The sequence below is a fragment of the Phyllostomus discolor genome, chromosome 4, assembly GCF_004126475.2.
Source record: "Phyllostomus discolor isolate MPI-MPIP mPhyDis1 chromosome 4, mPhyDis1.pri.v3, whole genome shotgun sequence".
NCBI classification, from domain to species: Eukaryota; Metazoa; Chordata; class Mammalia; order Chiroptera; family Phyllostomidae; genus Phyllostomus; species Phyllostomus discolor.
This window is the reverse complement of record NC_040906.2, coordinates 11,776,582-11,802,724: the sequence shown is the minus strand read 5'-3', so window position 1 is coordinate 11,802,724 and position 26,143 is coordinate 11,776,582. Positions and strand designations below refer to the sequence as shown.

At 45.8% G+C, this 26,143-nt stretch overlaps 1 protein-coding gene across 2 annotated transcripts in view; it reads left to right on the top strand.

Annotated features, from left to right (window-relative positions):
* The window catches only part of SGPP2 (sphingosine-1-phosphate phosphatase 2), a 103,751-nt gene that overhangs the window by 73,542 nt on the left and 4,066 nt on the right, over positions 1-26,143 (top strand). For both annotated transcript variants that reach the window (XM_028510635.2, XM_028510636.2), the window contains exon 4: positions 1,508-1,597. In XM_028510635.2, the coding sequence (XP_028366436.1) occupies positions 1,508-1,597 (90 nt within the window). The remainder of the gene's footprint in view (positions 1-1,507; positions 1,598-26,143) is intronic.

Sequence of the window (26,143 nt, the reverse complement as noted above, 5' to 3'; positions counted from 1 at the left end):
TTGTTCAATTACAGTTGTCTGTGTTTACTCCCCCAGCACTCCCCCCTGACCCCAGCCAAACCCACCTCCCTCCCTTGCTTCCACCCCCCACCTTGGTTTTGTCCACGTGTCCTTTATAGTAGTTCCTGAAAACCTTCCCCCCTTCCCCCATTGTCCCCTGCCGCCTCCCCTCTGGTTACTGTCAGTTTGGTCTTAATTTCAATGTCTCTGGTTATATTTTGCTTGCTTTTTTTCTTTTGTTGATTAGGTTCCAGGTAAAGGCGGGATCATGTGGCATTTGTCCCTCACCACCTGGCTGCAACAGTTTTCATAAGGCTTGAGTTGTAATGGTCTTTCCTATTTCATTTTAAGGATAACTGTATTTAGCTATTTGAGTTATTGCTTCTAAATAGCACTAAAGATGGATTTGTTTATATAAATACATGTTGAACCTAATGCCCAGACTCTAATTTCAGAAGGCACCCATTTATTCATGTTTAGCACTCTTTTGATGACAGCCTGACACCCAGCTAATGATACATCTTAAGAAAAGACATACGGCTGTGTGTCACTGTGCTCACATGTTACATTGGAAAGAATATGTGGGCCTTGGTCTCAGAGTGTGTGGCTTCGGGTTCTGGCCCTGTCACTTCGGGCCATGTGACCTTGGGAAAGTCATTCTGCCTCTCTGAGCCCCAGCTCCTGTTTTCAGGATCAAACGTGATGATTGATGAGGAAGCATATTTGTGCTAAATTTTAACACTAATGTAACTTATTGTGGTTAAGGGTTTCTTCCTCCGTAGAATGCGGCTAATTATAGAACCTACTTCATAGCGTTGGATGAAGATTAAATGAGATCGTGACTGTAAAGTATGCTGCATAATGCAGACCGTTCTCTTATTAGCTTTATTCTTCTCCGTGGAAGGCCAGACTCGTGAGTCCCTGCAACACGGGGATGATAGCCCTGTGTCTAGATTATAAGCAGAATATTTTCATGTTCCTTATACGATCTGGCATTACCCGGATTCCCCGGCTGCCCTCCCACCAGCACATGTTGAGGTTTAGTGAAGTCCGGGCCTCCGCCTTGACATCTGTACATGACCATGGCCCTCTCTTAGCTCGGGCTTATCGTCCCTCTGCTTTCTCAGGAAGCCCGTGGTTGCCAAGCTGTATCACCACAGCGCTAGCTTGCCCCTTGTTCAACACTGTATACTTCGTAAGTTTTACTCTAAGAACAGGGAGAAAGAAAGAATTATCTGCTCCATGAAAATAGCCAGAACAATCTTTGTGGACAAGAGTCTTAGAGCCAAGTCTTATGTTGTGACACTTCCTCCCCAACCCATATTCCTAGGCATCTTCTCCCTCTTTCCCCAGTTTCCCCAGTTTCCACGATCATCAGCTTGCTGGTCCAGGGCATGCCAGGGTCGGACTGGCGGTTTCTGGACCAGGAGTCCTGTTCCCTCCCGGGGCGTCGATGGCGTGTCTGTGAGCACCACCTAACGTCCCCGTGTCCTCTTCTTCCCCGCAGTACCCCTTTGGCCTGGGGCTGATGATGGCTGTGGTGTTCTCCACGCTGGTGTGCCTCAGCAGGCTGTACACGGGGATGCACACTGTGCTGGTAAGACTTCGTGGTTGGGCCTGGGGATCCTGGTCTGCCTAGCACGGTGCCTGGCATGTCAATCTGTGCTCCACACAATGTTTTTATAAAGCTATTTGCATATGTAATTACATTTCACATCAGGCCAGTGAGTGGAGTATAATTATTATTTTATGGCACATCCATAATAACAATAATAAGTTATTAAGATAGCACCAAGGAGGACGAGCTGGGCTAGAGCCTTGTGACTCTGAAGATTGGCTGAAGCAGTGACGGAGACCTGGGTCATTCATTTGCAGGTGGGGTTACAGCTGCTGAAGCAAGCAGTGCAGGAACACCACCCAGGGTCGAGGATGTGATGAGTGGGCGCCGTCCCCTCTTAGGTCCTCACAGAGATGGGCCTGAATTTCAGAGGCCTCCGCTGCCATTCCAGAAGAGCCCAGCCTCATGGGCTTGCTTTCTTCCATACTGTTCTAGGGAGGCAGCGGGGGGGACAAAGATACACACATTTATTTATACACTCATTTTAAGGCCTTCTTAAAGAATTCTTTGCAGCTCACACATGAATTCTTTTCATAAGGCCTGAGTTGTTGTCTTCATTCCTCCTTAATTCTTCATGATCAGTGTATTTAGCTGTTTGGGTTATTGGTCAAGGACGGTCATCTGCATTTAAAGATCTGTCCACCCTTTTATGCTATTAGGACTTTTTCCTGGGCTGCCATGCTGAGTACAGTTATTATTAGGTAGAATTCCATTTCCTAGTGTACCGGCCCGCTGCCTTGAGGTTCCAGAGCCTGAGGCTGGCCATGGTTCACCCCAGGCACTATTAGCATTGTCTTTGGTACAAGAAAGGTTTCTTTAGAAAGGAACAGGCCCTTGCTAATTGTGTTCCTGTCCATCTGAAGCTCAAAAATTGCATGGGCAAAAGACCCCCGTGGGAATGGGGAATGGCCACCTTCCATTGACCCTCTTGTGTCTTCCTGGTGCCCTAGAGTTGGTTACCCCGGGAAAGTGGTGGGAGGGGGTCATGGGCAGAGCAGGAGGGCAGACGGACCGAGGAGGGTTTGTCAGAATGCCTGGAGGCAGAGACTAGGGCAGAAGTCAGCCCAAAGAAAGGGGGCTCATGGCTGTGTGAGATCAAGGAGCAGCCACAGGTGTTCCTCCTGAAAACGCAGGTGCTTTCTCAGAGGCAAGTGGGCAGGTGCCCAGAGTGACTGGGGTCAAGAACAGCACAGAACGGACGGGGTGCCAAGCAAGCAATCAGGAGAAATGGTTTGAATGTGCTACTTTAAGAAACCAAAATGAATGCAAAAAATACCTGTAGTAAGCAAAATCTGCACATTTCAAATAAAGGCCAGCTCCAACCCTGCACAACCCAGCCTGGGTGCCCCACCCTAATCCTGGCCCCAATTCCCAGGTCTTGATAATATGACAAAAGTAGGGGACATGCTCTCTATTCTGCTCGCCACAGCCTGTGCCTGCTGCCCTGTCCCACTGCACGGCGTGTCTGGTGGCTTCTAAGACAAAAGGGGAGACAGGCATTCTCAGTTTGCTACACCCCTCCTCCCCATTAGGAGGAGGTTCCCTCCGACTGTCTCCATAGACTGAACTATGGAGCAAAGAGAACTTTCTTGGGGGTTTGGGTATTTCTTTTGTCTGGGCCTGCTTCTCAGCTTTCATAGGCTTTAGTAAAAACTGATCTTGGGAAGTCAGGTTAAAAATCAAAACCACAGTAAACACAAGGATGTGAGCGGCAGATGTGGATGGAGGCCCCGAAAACCCGCCTCAGTAAAAACACGGCGGTGTGGCTTCCCTTTCCTTGTCAAGTGGGCTGTGGGGACGGGGAAACAAACATTTGTGGGGAAGGTTGTTCAGGCTTCTCATTCGGGTGCGAGGGCGGGGCACAGCCACCCTTTTTGGAGCATCTGACCTGGAAGAAAGCAGAGCAAGGGGCCATGGCCCCGTTCTTCCTGCCACCATCCCGCTCCCCATCTGTGCTGGGGCTTCTTTAACGTGAATAGTTTTAATTCATAAAGACCGTCATCCCCAACTCAGGCCCAGGCCCCTAGCAGGGCCGTAGGCAGGGCCCAGGGTCCAACGGTACCTAATTTCTGGCAGCAGAACAGAACAGTTGGTCTTAATGGTCAGATATAGTTAAGTGGTGGGTTGGTGGCCTTCTTCATTCAGCAGTAACACAATAAGCTCCTGCTGGATGCCAGACTCGGAGCTAGACCTGGGAGATACTGAGGGAGCAAAACCGACCTCACCCACCCGAGGCTTCGAGTTTGTGGATGGAGACAGACGTGGAAGATCTGATCATTGGATGTGACAGGTACTTGAAACAGAACAGCTGGATCGAGCCGGCGAAGGGGACATGCCTCTCCCCTCACAATCTCTGGGGACCACCCTGCACTAATGGTCCTCAACCTTTGCTGCCTTCTGTTGGAATCCCATGGAAAGCGTTTAAAAAATATGGAGGTATCTGGACACCCCTGTTTATAGCAGCAGCATTATTCTAATAACCAAAGGACGGGAGCCCCCCAGGGGGTCCCTGACAGATGACCGGATGAACAGCCTGGGGCCCACCCACACAGTGGATTGTCATCCCTCCTTAAAATAAAGGAAGAAATTCTGACACGTGCTCCAACTTGGACGAGCCTTGAAGACCTAACGCTAAGTGAACTGACCAGTCACAAAAGGGCAGATATTGTATGGTTCCACTTACGTGAGACACTTAGAAAAGTCACATCCACAGAGACAGAAGGAGAACGGTGTTGCCTGGGGCTGAGGGGAGGGGCCATGAGGAGTCGTTGAACGGGTGCAGAGTTCCAGTTCGGGGAGAAGAAACAATCCTGGCACAGCCGGTGGCGATGGTCGCATGACAGTGTGAATGCACTTAATGCCTGAACCATACGCTTTAAAATGGTTAAGATGGTAAATTTTGTTACGTGTTTTTTGGTTTTTGTTTTTTTACCACAGTTATATGTATGTGAGCATCCTGGGCACTGGTGATTTTTTCAAAGCTCCTCACTTGATTTTAATGGGCAGCCAGGGTTGGGAGCCACTGACGAGGCTAATTACTCTTTAGAGTGGGGCGTGTGTGTGTTCCTGAGCAAAACCAGAGTTGGAGGGCAGAGGGAAGGTGGGGACAGCCGCTGCGTAGGCGCCCACAGCACATGAGTCACCCAGGTGGTGCCTGCTTCGTGTGCGTGGTTCTCTGGGCAGGAAGGGGGAGAGCAGTTCGCAGGGAGCTTATCTCACCCATGATGAAATCACGCCCTGTCAGAGGCGGTGGCTTGCTCTGATGGTAATGCTTCTGGACAGGCTCCAGCTGACTCCTGGGCAGTTCCAAGGAAATCAGGGGAGGCCCTGAACCTGCACGTACTGTCACCATCCTGCCAAACCGGCTCTAGTACCACCTCTACCTACCCAGATGCCTGCATTGTACACCCGGGCATCCCGTGGCCCCTCCCTTCCCACTCCCACCCCATCAGCCAGGCAGTCACCATGCCCAATTAATTCTCACTCTTAAAGATGTCTTAGAACTGTTCTCACACCACTGCCAGGATATTATTTCCAAATCTGCTTAGGCTGGTCCATTATGGAGAAGTTCCTCCATCTCCTGCTGGGTGGGGATGATGACGTATGTGGTCCCAATGGTGAGCAGCACCCACTGGGGCCCCCAGTGGAATCGGCCTCTGAGAGATGTCAGCCCTGCTCATGGCAAACATGGAGATAGAACATAGGCGTCTTGGTGATACTCTATATTCTTGAGCTGTTAAATATACTGTACCCAGAGCCACCCTTCCGCTAGGCATACTATTCAAGGTAAAATTTCCTTATTGCTCCAGGGGATTGTTTTTGAGGTCTTATATTTCCCATAGTGAAAAGTATCCTCACCAGTGACTTACAGAGACAGATTTTTGGTGTATAATCTCATGTTCTCCTGGTCTGAGGAGTAACACCAATTGCAGTCTTGGAAGGACTGGGCAGCTCCAGGAATCCATCATGGACGGGGTCACATCAATAAGCCTCAGGAAGGGCCAGAACCAGGGAGGTGGTGCCTGCATCTTCCCCTCCCTTCAGAGTGCCAACGCACGCAGAATCCAGCCCTGACCAAATTCTCTCTCAGATCAAACCCTTAATTAACTTCCTGAGAAGTTACTTAAGACACAACCCTAGACCAGTAAGCCTTGGCAGGGTGACAGGGTCATGGCGGAAAACAGGACCCCAGGAGCCACCCCTGTCTATGGACTGCAAAGGCAATGCCCTGGGAACCCTTGTCCTAGGCACTAGGACTAGGAAGACAACCTAGGAAGTTCACCACTATTGGGACCCAGTAAGGTCGCCCTGTACCTGCATGAGCCAGGAGTTCATGAATGCAAATAACAGAAACTAACTCAAACCTGTTCAAGCCCAAAAGGACACTTAATGGTTTTTACAGTATAGGCATAGAGGTCCCCAGGCTTATATCTTCACCGGAAGTCTCCCCCACTCTTTCCCAAGCTTCTGTCTGCATGGCGGCCCCACGCTTCTGGGCTGCCTTCTCTCTCAGACCACACGCGGGGAGGTCTGGGCTTAAATTCTTTCTGTTTCACTCCTGAAAGCAGTCCAATGGGGAGAATTTCAGGAAAGGTATTTGATTGGCTTGGCCTAGATTATGAGCCCATTACTGTGCCAAACGCTGTCTGAGGGGTGTCGCAGGCTGTGTTTGGACCACTGGGTCAGGAGCCAGTCTGTGTAAGCAGGGGCTGTGATGGCAGCCAGGGTTAAGGTTAGAGCTGAAATTGGTATGTAGGGGGCGGTGGGTGGGTGTAGGGCAGTTCTCCAAAAAGAACTGGGTGTGTCATCAGAAGAAGACGGCAGACAAAACCCCCCCGTGATATTCTTTCCACATTGGGCATCATTGCAGTTTCCTACACTTTCAAAGACCCCAAAACTGGACATTTGATTTGTGTTCGTGGGGAAAGGACTGGAGCACATCAGGAAAGGCTGATCACACTGATACCGTAATACCCGAAATGAACTTACACAGAATATGAAATGTTTTACTGATAAAGGCATCATGCCTAACACGTTATCAGTAAAATTAGCCAGAATTTTTGTTTTAGATTAGGGAATGGTTGTTCCATTATTTTGAACTCGAATTAGCTAAAATGCTGCTCTGTTGTCCCTGAACTGTTTGATCTGTGGAATTATAATAAATATTAGATCTTGTTTTCTCACTCATTTTTTTCCCCATAAACATTGTTTTAGCTTTGGTTTGAGTTGGAGAATCTTGAAAAGGCTTCTGAAATATTAGATTCACTGCAGGCCAGACAAAACTGTGTGCTGGCATTGGACTAGAGCATTTTTGGTGTGTTTTTGCAAGTTGTTTGAAACTACTTAACAAAAAACAACCTTACTTCAAACTGCCTTACTAAATATGGGAAAGAAAGTTAATTGTGGTATACATTAATTAACACCCCACTCAGCCTTCCTTGCTGTTACTACCTGTTGGATGAGCCCGTCCCTGAGCTCCAAGGGGGATCTGGTTGTGTGTGTGTGTGAGCGCCAGCCACCACATTGTTGTGCCCATGTCTTCTCTTTACCTTGGAGAGAAATATGTGTACCTTCTTTACAAGAGAATTATTTCTAGTTTCTAAAGTAGTAAGTACACAAGGTAAAGCGTTCATCCTCTGTTGTTTATAAAGCTGTTTTTTTAAAGCAAAACAAATCACTGTTAGCCACCACAGGAGAGGTCCGGACAGCCGTGGGTAAGATGACATAAGGGGGAACTTCAACCTCTGTATTGGGCGAATCGGGATGAGGACTCAGCACCATTTCCTGCAAGAACCGCCCATGGTGTGCATTCCTAACAACAAACAGAAGCTGGTGAATTTTTTCTTCCCCTTCTCAACACTGTCCAAAAAGTCACAGCCAGGGCATGGTTTTCCGTCTGTCCTGTAGATGTGGGTGAACGGACTACGGGGAATGCTCTAACCCCAGGAGGGGAGCTGGACTGAGCCCGCACAACAGCCCGCAGAAGATGTACAAAGACAGAAGTTGGTCAGAGAACCAGAATCGTGCACGGGTCTGTGGTCCCTACGGCGCAGTGAGCCAAAATCCCACGGGCTGGAGCAGGCATGGGCTTGAACCCGTCCTGCTGTAACAGACACGAGCTGGCCTCTATCGTTCTGTGGCCCCAGGCCTCGCCTCAGAAGCTGTGCCAATATGGCACGTGGGCAGACCTGAGGGAGTGTGAGAATCAGCTGGCAATTAGCCTGCGGGGGGAGGGGGGGGGTCAGGGAACTCTCCGCAGCTCATGGCTGGGCAGCCAAGCCAGATGCATGAGGCCTGTAGCTACAGGGGTGGTCCGCTGCGGCTCAGTCAGCAGGAGGGGTGGCTCTGGGGAAGCAGGTGGTTGACCTCTGTGAGAACGACACTCAAATGCCATTTACATCCCAGAGTGCTGAAGAGGGGGCTCAAGTAAGTTCTTAAAGTCTGGGTGGTGTGGAGAAGGCATCTGTGTTCCCCAAGGGAATAAGAAAAGCCACCACATTCAGGGACAGCACAGGTGCGATATCTAGCAGTCCCGCGGGCTGAATGTGTGTTCTCGGTGACTCCCAACTGCTAGTAAAATAAGAAGGAGGCACTGATTCAGTCTCGCACGGAAGCCAGTCTGCATGTTTGTTTCTTTTATCAGGTTCCTGCTTTCTGGATTGTATAGTGTGTTACCGTTGCCCAGAAGGGTGAAGTCCTTCTGTAAGCTTAGCCACATACACCTCTCTTCATGAAAAAGGCTTATGACATCAGCTTTTCTAGACTGAATCAGACCTTCCGTGTATGTACATGATTTTTAAAGAAGACTCTTTAGCCCCTTTGGAAGGGAGAAACTCAAGCTGCCGCCACAAGGCTCACCGCCGTGGTGAGATGCTGAGAAACCCAGGCGCGCCCCTGCACTTTCCGGGCACTGCAGCTCTCCAAACTACTGCTCGTTTGTCCCAGGGGGGATAAAGGGAAAGAGATGACGGGACTTGCTGTGTTTCCTCAACTAACCACCAAAACCCCAGCTTAAAGCCTTATTTCTGTATCCAATCCAATCCTAAGAGGAAAATTCAATCTAGTTCAATAAGCCATTTGCCATCTCCAGAGGCAGAAAGAAGAATCCCACAGATTACTATCCGTCACTCAAAGCCGTGAAGATGGAAGCCAGGCCCCTCCTTTCCACCTTCCAGATTCTGCACAAGTGCCTCTAACTGGGGGAGCCTGATCTCCCAAGGAGCCTAGAAAATGGAGGGTTTATCCTTCCCACATCTCACGTTCAGCGGGGAGGTGAGAGAGGTCACAGGTGCCCGCTGACCATTGTCCTCAGGCGCTGGGATCTCTTTCCTCATTGTCACCGACTTTCCTGCAGGCACACTGTGGAGCACCCTGCTGCAGACAGCATCCTAGCAGGGGGCGTCAAAGGGAAAACTTGGCACATTGTACCAACCGAAATGACAGGAATGTGGATTTCCTGAACTTGGTTTTCTTTTTTTAAAAGATTTTATTTATTTACTTTTAGACAGAAGGGTAGGGAGGGAGAAAGAGAGGGAGAGAAATGTCAACGTACATCAATGTGCGAGAGAGACATCAATAGGCTGCCTCCCACACGCCCCCAACTGGGGACCTGGCCTGCAACCCAGGCAGGCGCGCTGCCTGGGATCAGTTCACAGGCTGGCCCTTAATCCACTGAGCCACACCCGCCAGGGCTGACCTTGGCTTTTGTTAAAGTTAAATACAAATGTTACTATTTCAGGAGACAAAAGGACACTTGATTTTCAAACTCCCTTAAGTCATATTGCAAAATAGTGTATAAATGTCACTTCAGTAGAAGTGAGGGCAAGCTATGATAGAGCGTGTGGTTGGCTATGTTCGTGTCCGTCTGTCCCATTAGACTGTGGGCCCCTCGAGGCTAAGAATCTGCCTTCCGATTCTCAGCAGAGACCCTACCAGTAAGTGCGCAGTAAGTGTCAAGTGGATTGTAATGGATGTCATCTGTTATCATAAATCTATTTTTTTTTGCTTCTATTTCTTTGTACTTGACTGAGTCAGGTTTGACAAGAGTCATCCATTAGTTTGACTGTGGCATTTATGCTAGGAGATCAGGCCAGATCACACTTTGCCCCTTCTATTACTGACGTGCATTTGGATCGTTTCAAGACTTGAAACAGTTTGAGACTTACAGATCATGCATCTCATTTTTTAACGTTATTTTGTTTTGCTTATAAGCATGAACGTTAACTTGTGGAAAATTGAATAGAGGGTGTCATGCCACATTAAATACCACGCAGGCGTGGATGCTGCATTTGGGGCACCTGAGACACCCAGAGTTGGACACGGCCGGGGCCTGGATGTGTGAGAAGGTGCCGTGGTCCGCAGCATGCAGCGCTGGGGCTCTTGGAGAGGCCAGTGCTTGGGCGAGAGGGAGCAATGTCTGAAGACTTGCCGCTTCAGTGCTTCGCACGCGCCATTTCATACATGGGATCATAATGCATTTAGGAGTGGACGAGGAAGTTCAACATTCCTAATGAACTTGAGGATTTCATGAATAGAGAACCTGGTACCTGGTTCTTGGATATAGGTGTGTGCATTGTGTGCATGTGCGCATGTGCATCACATGCCGCTGACTCAACATCAGCTTCTGGGGACTCTGTGAGGGAGTGATGTGAACACTGTCCCCTCCTCACCGCCCCTGCTCAGCTCCGGCGGGCTCAGGCCTGTGGCTTCCTTTATGGAGTCAGTCCCTCTCTTGTAGGGGGTCTGCCTCTTTTCCTGCTGCCTTCTGTTTCCCAGCGTGATTGTCTTTTCCAGAGAACCCTGCCTCCTCATGATGTGCCCGAACTAGGGCAGCTTTAGCCTTTTCACCATCCACAATGACATTTCAGGCCTAATTTGCTCCAGTGCACCCAGTAACCACCACCCATGTTTCTGTAAGGGCAGCATTACCAGTACCGCAGAAGTCCCCTCATGCCCCCTGCTCTGCATCTTCCCCAGGGTACCCACTCCCCAGATCTCTGGCACCGTAGCTTAGTTGAACTTGACGTATATGGAATTATACAGAATGCATTCTTTTGCATTTGACTTCTTTTATTTACTGTTTTATTTGTGATATTCACACATGTTGCATATAGTTTTAATTCATTTTTATTTTTGTATAGTATTCAATTATATGACCATATCACACTTTAGTCCTTCAACTACTGATGTATATTTGGGTTGTTTCCAGTTTGAGACTTATAGATCATGCTACTCTGAACTTTCTTTTATAGCTCTTTTAGGGCAAGTATGTACATTTTACTGCTGAGTATGAATGCAGAAGTAAAATTGCTGGGTCAGAAGCAGTGTTCAGCTTTAAGGACACGCTGTTGTGATTTCTGAAGAATTGTACCAGTTTACACTCCTACCAGTAGGATATGAGATTTCTGGTTCTCCATGTCCTTGCAGCCCTAACTAACGTGTCATTTCATTTGACCATTGTAGTAGGTATATGACAATATCTCTTTGTGCTTTTATTTTGATTTCTCTGATGAATGACATCCAGCCCCTTTTCATATGTTTATTGGCTATTTATATATCCTCTTTGGGGGGGGGGGGTGTTTGTCTTTTAGCCACTTTTACAATTGGATTGCTTGTGCTTTCTGTATTGATTTATTGATTTATTGATTTTTGGGCTGGTCAGATATACGTACTGCAAATTTCTTTTCCAATTCTGTGACTTGCCTCGTTACTCCATTGGTGGTATCTTTAGGTGAGCAGAAGTTCTTAATTTTAATGTAGTCCAGTTATGAGTCTTTAGCTATCTTTACAACTTTTTGTGTCCTGCTTAAGGTACTTTTGTTCATAACAAGGTCATGAGATATTCTCTTATGTTTGAGAAGTTGTATTATTTTGCTTTTCTTATTTAGATCTGTAATCTACTTGGAATTGATTTGTGACTCATTTTTGTGCTATAGTAATACCTAATGTACCAAGTACTGTTTATTGGAAGGATGGTCCTCTTTACATTTATAGAAGCATCAAGTTTGTCATAAATCATGTGACTATTTATACTCTCTCCAGGTGTATTCTGTACACTTTCGCATTAGTTCATTAGTCTGTCTTCATGCCAACATTCATCTCTTATTTACTGTCACTTTGTAAAACGTCTTAATGTCAGGCAGTGAAAGCCTCCAACTTTGTTCTTCAAAATTATCTTTGCTATTATACTAGGTCTTTCCGGAAAAAGTCCAGCCATTGTTAATATAACAAGACCAGTTTGCACGACATCAATGTCACCAGACAGCCAAGGAGAGTGGACTGTAATATACATATGTGAACAGTGATGACATCACTGTACTAGGCAGTGGAGGCGGTAGACACTGTTGAGTGAGCATGCATACTGTGTGGCTGTCGCAGTCAAAATGACTGAGCAAGTAGAGCAATTAATCTGCATCAAATTTTGCATTAATCTTGAACATTTCTCCATGGAAACTATTCAGATGATTAAGAAGGCCACAAATATGGGCCATTGGTGATTGGCAGCTTCATCATGACAACGTGCCCACTCATGCGTCACATCTTGTGCAGAGTTTTTTGTGAAACCTCAAATTACCCAGGTGACTCAGCCTCCCTATAGCCCAGATTTGGTGCCTGAGACGTCTGGCTTTTCCCAAAACTAAAATCACCTTTGAAAGGGAAGAGATTTCAGACTGTTGATGAGATTCAGGAAAATACAACAGGGCAGCTGATGGCCATTGGGAGAACTGGGTGAGGTGCCAAGGTGCCCACTTTGAAAGGGACTGCAGCATCATCATCCTGTGTATAATGTTTCTTGTACCTTCTTCAATAAATGTCTCTATTTTTCATATCACATGACTGGATACCTTCCGGACAGACCATATATGTGACAATCCAGATTTTCTGTTTTCTCCTTTCCAGCCTAAGTTGTGCTTTTCTAGGAATTTGCCCATTTTATCTCAATCGTCAAGTCGGTTGCCATGACGTTGTTTACAATGTCTCGTGTTATCTTTGTAGAATCTGTCACCATCTCTCTCTCTTCATTCCTGAGTGTACATCTGCTCTTTATCAGTTTCATAGGAGTTTATCAATTTTAATAGTCTTTTCAGACAATCAGCTTTTTATTTTGTAAATGTTCTCTATTCTACAAGTATTCATTTTTGTTCTTTATTGTTTTAATCCTCCTTTCAGAATTAGTTTGCTGTTATTTTTCTAATGTGTCTGAAGTAGATTCTTAATCATTGATTTATAGCCCTTCTTTTCCATATATCACTCAAGGCTCTACATTTCCCTCTGATAATGTGTTTAGTTGCATCCTACAAACATTAGTAAGCTGTTTTTTTAATTGCCATTCTGTTGAAAATATTCTTTAATTTCCCTTGTGGGTTACTTAGAAGTATATTACCATAAACTTCTAAATATTAGGGAAATTTCTAATTATTGTCTTAAAATTTACATCTAGCCTAATATCCTTGTAGTTAGGAAGATATACTATATAATTTTCATAACTCAAATTTCTTGAAATTTGCTTTATTTCCCTACAGATGGTTAATTTTTGTTGTAATTGTTGTGTATGGTGTTTTATATGTCAGGTCATTTTTTGTAAATTGTATTTTCAATCTTCTGTACCCTTAACCAACTTTTTTTTGTTGTTCTCTGAATTGCTGACAGGAGTTTCTAAAGATCTCCCACAACGATTGTGGGTTTGTCTACTTCTCCTTTCAGTTCTGTCCACTTTTCCCTCATATATTTTGAAGCTCTGTTATTTTTTTTTTGGTGTATACAGTTTATAAATTGTTATCTCTTTGATTTAGTGACCCTTTTACATTAAGAAATGTTCTTCATCTCTAAAAATATTTCTTACCTTGAAGCCTACTTTGTCTAATAGTATAGCAACATCAGCTTTTGTTAGCATTTGCAAAGCATTTTCCAGACTTGCACTTTTGACTTTTCTATATCCTCATGTTTTCACTGTGTTCTTAAGAATGGTGTATAGTTGGGGTTTTTTAATTTGACATTTTCGCTCTTTCATTGTTGTATCTAACCTATTATCCCATGATATAATCTGACATATTTGGGTGTAAATCTACCATATTGCTCTTTGTTAACTTCTCCCCTATTTGTTCTTTTTAAATTTTTTTGGCCTTCTTTTCAATTAAGTATTTTAACTCTTCCATTTTCCCTCCTCTATTAGCTTGTCATAAAGCCTTTACAATTCTCATAGTAGGCGACCCAAGAGATTATAGCCTGCATCCTTGACTTACAGGAGTCAAATGCAAATCAGTATCTTTATCATTTCCTGGGCAGAGTGGGTTGTTAAGTAAAACTTAATTCTACATATATTTAAATCCACAGGACTTATTTTTGTTGTTTTATAGTTATACATATTTTGTTTATTTGCCTATTTATGCCTTCTGTTTTTCCTTATTCCTTCCTACACTTCTAGTCCTCCATCTGGCATCTCAGTCCTTCTGCCTCAATTTCTCTGTTTAGTGTTTCTTGTAGCATGGCTCTCCTGGTGCTGAATTTTCTCAGTGTTTGTGTTTCTGGAATGTCTCCATCTGACTCTCATTTGTGAAAGATAGTTTTGCTAGGTATAGAATCTCTGTGTCATTTCCCCCAGGGCCCCTGAACTCACGGCCTGCCATTTCCACGTGCCCATAATGTGCCTGGAATCCGTGTAGCTGCTCGGTCGGACTGGAAGTGAATTTCCAAACCTCATGACTACCAAGCAAGGGTACCTGTTTTTAAAGTTACAATTAATCCATCGATATAAGCTTTTTGGAGGTCACGTTGCAGAATATACTGAGATATAACATGTTCGTTCATAGCCTTCTAGGCTCTTGGCTCATTTTTAGAAGTTTCCTCTAAAGTAGTAACTGCACAAACATGAAGGTAAGAACAATAGTAGCAAACACTTCTAAAACACTTATGATCTGCTAGGTACCATTCTAAGTGCTTTACATGGATGAACTACTTCCTGGGGTAGTTACAGCCACCCTGTGAGGGAGGCACTGTTATCACTCCAGTTTCACAGATGAGGCTTAGGTGCAGTAACCTGACCAAGTTACATAGTTGGTACGAGACCGAACTGAGATTTAAAACCAAGCAGTCTGGCTTCAGAATCCATGCCTTCAATTACCGTTCTGGACTGCCCCTCCAGATGTTCATGAATGCAGTTCATAGCAAACAGGAGACTGTACTAAATGTCTGACAATCAGATCTGCTTAAGGAGAATGGAATGTTATATAGCCACGAGAGTCATATAGTTCTGCAACCATGAAAAGATGCATGTGGCATATTGTCGAGGAAAAAAGCAGTATATAGATCAGCGTATACAGTCTGGTGGCATTAGTTGTAAAATTGTGCGTGGCGGGGGAGATAGAGTATCGACAGACAGCTCTGCAATGAATGTTTCGTAGTGAGGCTGACTTGTTTTTAACAATTTTTTGTTTATTGGACAGAAACTATATCTTATTCTTCCTCTATCCTAGTGTATTTCTTGGTATGTAATAGCCAACTAAAAATAAAAGCACATGATAGCTGTTGAGTGAATGCATAAGTATTTGAGATATATTATTATTTACATGTCCCAGTAGAGAATGAAGATGTTAGACTTTACTGAGTCTTCTCCAGCTGGGTATTTGCATGTCTTATGATTTCTTCCCTGACACTGTGTATTTTTCCTTTTTTAACTTTTTATTTTTTATTTTTAGAGAGAAGGAAAGGAGGGAGAAAGAAAGGAAGACAAATATCAATATGTGGTTGCCTCTAGTGTGCCCCCTACTGGGGACCTGGCCCTCAATGCAGGCATGTGCCCTGACTGGTAATCGAACTGGTGACCCTTTGGTTTGCAGGCCAGTATTCAATCCACTGAGCCACACCAGCGAGGGCTCTCTTTTGTTTTGTTTTGTTTTGTTTTTAATAGAACACCACTTAATACAGATTTTGGCAATAAGACAAATATATGGGTTTCAAAGGTCTTATATCTTTTGTCCTTTTATTGTTTGGGAATCAGCTTAATTCTCTCACCACTGATATGCAACATTCTTCTTAGTTGCTATAACCCAACCTCCCAAATCTGATTGAAAAGGGAACCAAATTCTCAACAGAATTAATATCCACCCATCTCTTCTCTATGGTGCTGTTTCAAGATGAAAAATTCACCTTGAAGGGTTTTGGGAACTGAGCTGGGCTGAGTTGCCTGTGGAGAGAAATGGCGGTATCTCACTAGTCACGAGGGGCAAGTGGACCGTTTGTCCGTAAAAGTGCCTGAGAACTGTCTCGTTACTCCAGTCTGTCCTGCTGGTGGTCTGATGAATGCTGGCCGGGGTAGGCGGCACACAGAGACAGAGGAGGGGAGTGGCTGCCTTGCCTCTTATGCTCTGAACTCAGCTCAGGTCCAGAATTTAATCTCAAAATGTTACTGGGGTCTGTGTTTACTAGGGTCTGTGGCAATGTTCCTTAAAACATGCTCCCCCGGGAAAGGAAACACACACTTCACGCACCATGTTTCTAAACGCACACAGGGCTTCCTGTCAGTGTGGTACTTCATTTGAATCTTCCAAGCACTGGAATCTCCATAAAATTATTCCACGTGATTAGGTCTGTGGCCCAGTGTGGGTTCCACTCCACACCCCTGAGCACTCCCCACACTTGTGAAAACAAAGGGTCACCCAGGGACCACCATCATGTTCCTCACTGTGTCTGGGTCTTGTGTCTCCGTGTTAACAAAGTGCACGGCTTGACCTCATTTGCACTTGACACACGATGACAAGGAAGCGCCGTCTGTCACTGAGGTTGTCCAGCCCCATCGAAGACCTTGCACGGCCATCTCCGACATTCACAGGACAGGCCGCAAAACAAGACTGATGTTTTTAAGTGTCCTGTAATCCCCAGTTCCTAGTGTGATCCAGGCAGCAAAGCACTCACTCGGGGAGTTCTGTTTTGGCACCGGGGGCCAGGTCTCAAGGGTTCAAGCCCACAGGCCCCAAGGTCAGGGACAAAGGACTGGGACAGATTTACTTTTGCTTTTCACATGACACCCACATCACCGGGTCTACAAAGAATTTTCTGACCTTTCTCTGACACCTCTTTGTGCGGATATGTTTCTACATCAGAATATCACTTTAGGATTTTCAAAGGTGGCTCTGTCACTTTCAAGTATGGTCCAATTCCTGTCATTCACAAATTTGTATTATTTTACGTGTTTCAAAAATGCGCTCCAGAAGCTCTGACGTGCCGTGGCCAGCATGAGGAGCCCGCGTTGGCCTCTCCGATTTAACGAGGTGAGGTCGTCTTGACCATTTGCAACAGGGTCTCCTGACCACAGGCTCAGCGTCACCTGGGAGCTGGTGAGAAATGCAGGCTCTCAGTCCCCACCTGTCCCCACTGAGTCAAAACCTGCATTTTAGCAAGCTTCCCACTGATTCTCATGCAAGGTATAATCAGGAAGCATGGAAGCTGTCTACACTCATCCCAGCTAATATGGGGACGATGCCAACTAAATTTCAGCCCGTGTGGGACTGTTCAACAATGACATTGCATCGGACACGACTCTCTTCTGTTCCCTTGTCGCTCCGAGGCCCCTCTGCCCATCCGGATTTGAGGAACACCACGTAAATGTTTGACATCCCCCTTGTGTCCTCCAGCAGATTGCCCTCCCCTGTACTTGTCAGTCTTGCGAGCTGCCTGGCAGCTGTTGAAGGTGACGTTAGAACCTGCCTGGGAGCTTGTTGCGGCTAATGTCACAATCCCCCGGACCTGCTAGGGCTGTTGGAGCTACAGCTGTTCACACTGATGTGAATTGTGGGCAGGGAACTTTGTCTCTTTCATGAAGCTCTACTGTTTGGACTTGTTAGATCCTGTGAAGCCAAGACAAGCAAGTGATTATTTCCTAAACCATGCTGTATATGGAATACAGCTTAGAGATGTACAGTGTAACTAAATACCTATTTAATATATAAAGCATGGGACATGTCATCACATTAAGAAACATAACACCTGCCTTGTTTACTTTTTTAGCACGCCAGTGCCCGTAGAATATACAAAAGAAAACAAAATAAAAACTAATTATTGTTATATGAAATATTCATATTTCATCACTGACGATAATTAGCCATATGACTACACATTGAAATAATTACCTACTTGCTAGAGCCTAATCTGTTTTTCAGAACCTAACCTTTAAATGGTAGAATCATAACTCCTGCCCAAGTACAAAATGAATCGATGTCAAAGGTTTTATTCAACTCCTTAATCAGTGAAGGAACCAATCAGATGTAAAGAAGAACTAAATATTTACAGACAATGTAGTGAAGAAATCATACATCAAAATTGCTGGGTTATATACAAAACTGGTCACCGTCCTACCACGTGTAACCTCTGGGGTCGCTTCCACTGGACAGGAATTATTTGCATCCCTGCCAAGCAAAATTCTGTTAACTGTCACTTCACTAAGTCCGAGACCTTCAATGAGTAGTAAACAGTGACTTAAAGTGCTTTTCATTCTGTAGTTCGTGGGTAGCCTTTGCCCCCGTGTGACCTTGAAATATTTTTTTGTCTTACATCCGAGTTTTATATACTTTTTCTTAACCCTCTTATAGAAACCCTACTTTTGTTCAAATGTCACCATGATTTCTCAGGAAGGTTTCAATGAACTTAGTTTCCAAGCCGGCCTTTTTTTTTTTCCCTCAGGTTGCAGCAGGTGAAAGCCGGCATTCCAACCCACAAAGCTACTGCTGAGTTTCAGCAAGTTTTCAGAAAGCCCTTCCCAGAGCCTCCTCTGAATCACCATAGACTGACACCTCGGGACCCTTAGCTGTAGATTTGTGCTCAGATCTCAGAGATGCTTGGAGGGCAGGCATGACTCAGAAAGGGAGGCCTCAGGTACACCACGCCCATTCATAGCTGTGAGTGTCAGGGTGTTGGGCTGCTTATGCTCACACCACGTGGCCAGGAAAATCTGCTTCCTGCTTCCGTCAGATGCCCGTGGATACTGGTGTTTCAGTAGGAAGTTCATGTTTATGAACGCAGGCATTCACTCTTCCTGCCCTATACATATGCTAATTACATGGCTTGTAGGTTTCTCTCCGCAATCATTTACATTCATATTTATGAACAATGCAGTCCTCTTGCCATTTGGCTTCTATTGAATCTCCTCTGCATTATTCTCAGAAATTCAATTAATTTGTGGGCTAGCCTGGAGAAGAGCATGTATTCTGAGTGTGTTAACTAGGAAACATTGGTCCATAAATTCAAATTATCTTCTAGAATAATTGTAGTGGTTTTGGAGGGCGGGGTTGGTTTTTGTTGATGATGTTTGAATCTGTTTCAATGTTGGGCTCTGCTCACAGTCAGAGCCTTCGCTGCATCGACAAAGAAGTGGGTCTGGCTTTTCCTCTGCTCCGGCTTCAGCTCAGTGGCAAGGGCAGCCCAGGGCCAATGAGGGCTCTTCACATTCTCAGCAGGGGACCTAGCAGAGGGGAAGATGCCAGAATCATAGAGTTTGCAGCATAAATAGTTTCCAAGATCTGAATGCATTCTTTCCTGACAATTGAATGAATGGGTTTATTCGGGGGCGCTTCTTTCTACTTAGCTAATCTTGTGTTGTGTTGGTCTGCTCAAAAGCATTCTTCCCTGAAGATGTTTGGAGAGAGAATGGAAATGTGTCGCTGTAACCCGCGTATGGGAATGTGATGCAGGGTCGGAAATCACTGATGCTGGGGGGACTCTGGGTTAGGGACTGCCCTTGAAATATCTAGAGATGTTTACCAAAAGGAGCGCTTCTGTTTGGCTAAGAGTAAGAACACTTTTTTCTGTGTAAGCACCCACGAAAATCTACCCTGATGTTTGGGAGGGCTCTGTCAGCATTCTTTTCTGAACACCTTTTGTCTATGTTACTCTTTTCTGTTATGAGACATAATAAAGCTTAAACTTTTATCTGGATACTAAGTTTTATAACTGAAGCGAAAATAGGTACGAAAATCAAAGGGATTTAGATCTTTCTGCATTTTATCTCCAGATAATGTTAGTTCCATGCGATGATTTCTGCAAACAATTTAGAAGTCTTTCTTCAAACCTTGGATGGTAAATTGAATTAAAGATTGATTACATTCAAACAAGATGGTCTTTAGGGCTGGGCTGGCAACGTGTCTCATGTGCTTTCGGTTTGACTGTCACTTACACCGTGGGGGAATGATATGTTGCTTATTGCATAGGTTCTTGGGGGCATTTCATTTTTTGGCATGATGTAAAAATTTATAAGCATTAGTTATTTTTAGTTTTCTATTTTGAAACATTCTGATCTTAACATCCTAATTTCTTCTCCTTGATTACATTTTATTACAATAGAACTAGTAGGCACTGACTGTAGAAAATTTGAAGAATACTGCAAAGCATGGACAAGATAATCATCACCTGTAATGTCCAAACAGAAAAAAAAACACTCAACGTTTTAGTTTATTTCCTTTTGATATCTTACCCATGCATGCAAGTATATGCTACGTAGTTAAGGTCATCCTCTAGGTCAAGCTTATATTCTGTTTGATGCATCTCACTATGGTTGGTTACTTGGAAATTAAAAAAGCAAACAAAAAGCAAAACCAAAAAACCCTAAAAACTCAAGGTTGTAGAAATATATCTTTTCAAGTGGAAAATGTTCCTGTTACACCATTAGAAAAGAAAGCAGCATGTATATTTATCTTATTTCTGATGTCCTGTGACAAATGCCTGACCATGTGCTCAGTTCCAAAGAAATCACCGCCTGGTTTCAAATTTGCCAAAAACAAAATAGCAGGTCCAACTCCAAGATGGAGATTTGTGAGCTTTTATAGAATCCAGTAGCTTGAAAAACTTAATGTAAAATGTTGCTGGAGAATTTTCAAGCACTACAAGTTCTTCTTTTTAGAAGCTGTTTAGAGTAGCTTTTTGTTAAAAACTTAGAGCCCCAAATTAGAAATCTCATGAGCAATGGTTCAAGTATTTTCCTTGCAAAAATACCTAAATGTCTTTTTATCACCTTTTATGGATAAAAACCCAAGTGTGTGGCTAGAAGAAAAAAACTACAGCAGCAGCCATGTTGACTAAAATTACTTTTGTCTCATATGCTGGGTCTGTGGCTGTGGACCGAAATAGCCCGGTTCCCTGCAGCATTGAAGGTGAACAGACTTGGCTGAGCAAGAATATTCCAACCAGATGTCTGGGAATGTGATAACTGCAAGTACGAAGAGAGACAGGGAAGGAAGACTCCTTTCCCTCTGTGTACCAAAACAATGCATGTTAAACACTGTGGACAGCCAGAATAAGAGAAAGGCATTACATTCCCCCGTCACTATGACTGGGTGTCTGCTGTGTGTCGGGCGCCGTGCTGGGAGCTTGGAGGAATGGAGCGGACATGCAGGAGAACGCATCCTCACTGACCGGAGGTCTGTAATCTGCTCCGGGGAAAAGCATGCAAACATAGGGCCTGCAGCAAAGGCAATAGAAGGGAAAGCCTTCACGGTCAGCCCAGGGAGAGGTCATTGCCATGTGTGGTGGCACATGGAGACATTTGGAAAACGAAGTAGCTTTTGAGCTGAGCCTTAAGTGAATGGACAAGATTTTGATGGAGCTGGTCAAAGTGTGCTGTCCATAAAAGGACAAAGGCATGAGGATAAAGTTCTGTGAGGCATGTTTAGGAAAAGCAAGCAGGCCCATTGACTGGACCAGAAAGTGGTGAGAGAAAACCCTGGAATGATAGCTGCATGAAACCCCTAGCATGCAGGGCTCCGACTTTTGATTGACAGCCTAATAGTTCTCAGCGTTTGTTTTCTGTTGAGACGTGCTACATCTGCGTGCCTCAGAGTGTGAAAATGCAGACTCCTGGGCCACACTTCAGATGGGAACCAGAGGGCCCTCCCTCCAGAAGCTACCTCCTCAGATCTCCCGAGGCGATACCAGTGCACCCTAACGTCGGGGGCATTTGTCATTGATACAGCCGTCCGGAAGGCAGGCAGTGGATTCTGGGGCCAGAGAATGGCCTGCAGGAGGCGCAATGAAGGTCTGGACTCCGAGGGCAGGAGCAGGAGCTTGTGGATGAATGAGGAGGAGCCTGAGCTGCACAGGGGCTGGCGGGTATGGCAGCCCAGAGGAAGGAGCAGTCCCATCTCGCCATCAGGACTCTGCGCTTCCGTGACCAGGGAGCCTGGGGTGCCACCAACGGAAACCTGTACATCAGAATGCCCCTCGGCACCTGCAGAACCTCTCTACAAAACTCTTCTACCCCTACCCCCACAGAAACGTCCCCACAACATGTTTCTGGAGTTTTCCAGAGGAGTCTGGCATGAACCCCCATGACATCCCCAGAGCTAGTGCCACTCTGTCCGACGCCCTAGTGTCAGGGTGGCTTTGCTGGTTCCCCCACTCTCACCCAGCCTGTGACCTTGGTCACCTGTGTCTTGCCCACTGCCCTCCAGGCCCAGCAGCTCCCTGACCTTGGCAGCAACTGTGCCACCCACTGGTCTAGGGGAGGCTGCTGTTGCTCTGAGTACGGCAGTCTCTGCCCCGCGACAGCGCCCTTTCCTGCGGATCTGCATGGTGTCAGCCTCTCTCCGGCTGTCCTGCCGGGCAGAGCAGGTCAGCGGTCAGGAATCTGATTCAAGGGCCGTAGTGGATGACACAGCTGCACTGCCCTTGCCCTGCCAGGTGGGGGTCATAAGTGCCCCCAGGAAGCACTGTGGCCTGGGGTCCAAGGAAGAATAGGTTCTTCCCTTCGGAGAGCCCTCTGCCGGGGGCTTTCAAAGTCACGTTGCCTAGCTCTGCGTTTTCCAGGTGGAGGCGACATGACTCTTGCCTCCTCTTGCCTTAGGGCTCAGACATGAAGCCCGGTGAGGCTGCCGGAGACCATCTGAGTGACAGAGTCTCCGCCCCCCGCTTGGTGTGCCTGGTTTCTCCCTCCCCTCGACATGTATGTTCCTCTAAAACACACGAGACGCCCTCAGTCATCAGCAGGTGGTTTCGTTAGGCCACCCCGCCATGTCTGCCTTACACTTACGCCTCCAGTTCCCTGCTGAAGACACGGCCAGGCTCACCTGGGACCCCCCGGTCCTTTAGGGGAATTGAGAGGCCGGTCCCGTTTAGAGAAGGAGAGGCCGGGTTTTATCTCACTGAAGCACTTTAAAGAGGCAATCCATTTACATGATATAAAATTCGAAAGGCATGTAAGAGTAGTCTAAGAAAAGTCTACTTCCCCACTCTGTCCCCCCACTTAAGTGAACCTGTTTTGTGTATTCAAGTAAAAATGTCTCTATCTAGTCTCCCACCATTTTTAAATGAAAATGATGGCATGACCACACCTGGGGTCGATTTGACTGGTCCCTACAGGTGAAACTTACCGTGTTTCCCGTCTCTTGCCACAACACGCAAACTACAACGGACAACTTGTAAAGCTTCGTCTCAGACGTGGGCCAAGTGTATCTTTGCGGTCCAGTCCCAGATTGAGATTGGGGGTCAGAGGTTAAATGAACCTGTCATTTTTTTAAATACTGCCAAGTTCCTCTCCATTAGGGTTGTGCCGTTTTGCACTCATCTGGGTAATAGACAAATTCCCTTTCCCGCCCCCCCGCCCCACCTCCTGTATTCCTCAACAGAATGTTGTCACACTTCTGGATTCTTGGTAACGCTGATAGGTGAGGGGAACATTCTCAGCATGGTGTGGGGTAGGGGGTATGCGGGGTGCAACCCAGGAGCCTCGGTGTCCAGCACACTGCTGTACACACAGCGGCAGATGCTCAACGGTGTTACTCAGTGTCAAAGAAAGAGCCTGTTAGCTTCTTAATTTGTGTTTGAAATGCAATTTTAAATTTCTTTTTAAATTAATGGTAAAACTGACTGGTTTGGTGTATAGGTCTATGGACTTTCAGTTCCGTCGCCCCAAAAACTCCCTTGCACTGTCCCCAAGCAGTCACCCTCTCCCTGTCAACTCCCTGGCAGCCAATGATCCCGTCCCCATCACTACGGTTGTATCTTTTGAAGAGTTTCGTATAAATGGAACCATAGAGTACGTAGCCCCCAGAGATTGGCTTTTTCTGCTCTGCATGATTTCCTGGAGATTTCAGGCTGGTGGTGCGCGTCAGTACTTGGGTGCTTTTTGTTGCTGGGGAATATTCCACTGTGTGATTATAGCACAGTGTACCCGTGCTCCCGCTGGATGACACTGCGGTTGTTTCCAGGTTTGGGTTGTTATCCACAGACCTGCTATAAACATTCATGTCCAGTTTTGGTGTGAACATCAGTGTTAATTTCTCCTCGGCATAATTTGCACTTCTTACTAGTAAGTTTAAGTACATTTCCCCATGTTCAAGGGGCGTTCATAGTTCCTTTTCTGTAGGATGCTCATTTCCTTTACTCATTTTTCTGTTTGGTTGTCAGTGATTTTTATTTTCGTTTTATTTTTATTTTTAATTTTCTTATTTTTTTAAGATTTTAAAAAATGTATTTTTGGAGAGAGAAGGGAGGGAGAAAGAGAGAGAGAGAGAGAAACATCAATGTGCAGTTGCTGGGGACCGTGGCCTGCAACCCAGGCATGTGCCCTGACTGGGAATTGAACCTGCAACACTTTCGTTCGCAGCCCATGCTCAGTCCACTGAGCTACACCAGCCAGGGCTAGCGATTTTTATTTTAGACAAAGTTGTCTTGGGGGGCTAAGGGGACATCTGGAGAAAATGTGAAGCGTTCAGTTAAAAAACATGGGGCCGAGGCTTGAGAGAGACACCTGAAGACATAGACTGGAGATTCACACAGATGCAGAATGGAAGCTGAAGCCACAGACCTGCACAAACCCTTCATGGGGGAAAACACGCAAAGCTTGAAGACAGAATCCATGGAAATGCCCACGCGTAGGATGTGGAAGCAGAAAAGCCTAACTTGTTAGTGGTCAGGGAAGAGCTGGGATGGTGCAGGGTAACACTAATAGAAGCTGAATGTGAAAGGTCTGCTAGCCCTGAACAGTGAGGCTCAGTGAGTTGACCATCAGCTCACAAAGCAAAGGGTCGTTGCTTTGATTCCCAGTTGGGGCACATGCCTGAGTTGTGGGCCGGTCCTTCGTTGGGGTACATGCAACCAATCTGTGTTTCTCTCACATATTGATATTTCTCTCCCTCTCTTTCTGTCTCCCTGCCCCCTCTCTAAAAATAAATAAGTAAAACCTTTTAGGAAGGAAGGAAGGAAGGGAAAGGAAAGGAAAGGACAGGAAAGGGAAGGAAGGAAGGAAGGAAGGAAGGAAGGAAGGAAGGAAGGAAGGAAGGAAAGAAAAAAGAAAGGGAGGGAGGGAGAGAGGGAGGGAGGGAGGAGAGAAGGAGAAAAAAGAAAAGAAAGAAAAAAGAGGAAAGAAAGAAAGAAAAAAGAAAAAAAAAAAAAAGAAGAAAAGAAAAGAGAAAAGAAAAAAAAAAGAAAAGGCAAAGCAAGAAAAGGAAAGAAAGGAGAAGTCCTGCTAAATAAAAGTGTGTAAACCCACAGGACAGTGTCCAGAAGAACATCTCCTTCCAAGAATTCCAAGCCAAAGCCCTACAGCTCATTCAGATTCGGGCAGCTTAGGTCACATGGCCACCCCTGCAGCAAATACTATCACCAGGAGATACAACATATTGATTGGCCTACCTAGGTCACATGCTTCAACTCCATAATTTCCCAGAACCTTGTGGATCCTCAAGGTAAAATATGAGGCTATTGGGAGAAAAAACAACCAACTAATGTCTGTAAGTGGCCTTTGAAAATGGTGCATAATCTAAATCTAGGAATTTAAACGGCACTTGTTTTTCAAGTTGAAGAAGCAGACGCAACTGGTATAGAAAATGTAATCCAAAAGTGTGGTTTAATTTTGGTAATCAGGATGCTTAAAGGAAGGATTTTGTCCTTTTTCCAAAAATGAGTCAACGCCTGTGCATATTCATAGGCATGGGGAAAGGAATCATGGGAAGGGAGACCGTGGAGATGACAAAGCCTGCCCCGGGGATAACTGAGGAGAGAGATGATGGCAGAAATGAGAGCACGTGAAGTCCCAGGTGCCACACAGAGCACAGTGGAGCCACAGGGCTTCCTCTGAGGAGGCAGGTGGTACCCCATCCACTCCTGCTCCTCCCTCTGTTCTCCCCACTGCAGTCGGGACAGTCCTTTAGAGGAGAAAATCTCCTTGTGCTGGTGCCCATGGAGAGCTACTTCAGTGGCTTCGCTCTGCTCACAGGATGTTGTCCTCAGGAAGCGGACTGGACTTCAGGGCCTTGGAGGAGGTGTCTCCTGCCTGTTCGCTCTCTCGTCTCTCACCCTAAAGGACCACCAACAGCCACACAAACTAGCCTTCTCCCTCTTAAATAACCGAATCATCTCTCTGCCGGACTGTTAAGTTCTGCATGGGAACTGATTATGTACTTGTCTCACACTGGATCCACGAGCACCGTGTCTGGCATACAGCGGTCACTCGTGCGTGCTCCTCGGAAGGATGAATGGATGCCCACTGATCCGGAAATTTGCTGCAGCCTCAGCGATTTTTTCCTAAGGTCTAATTCTCACCCA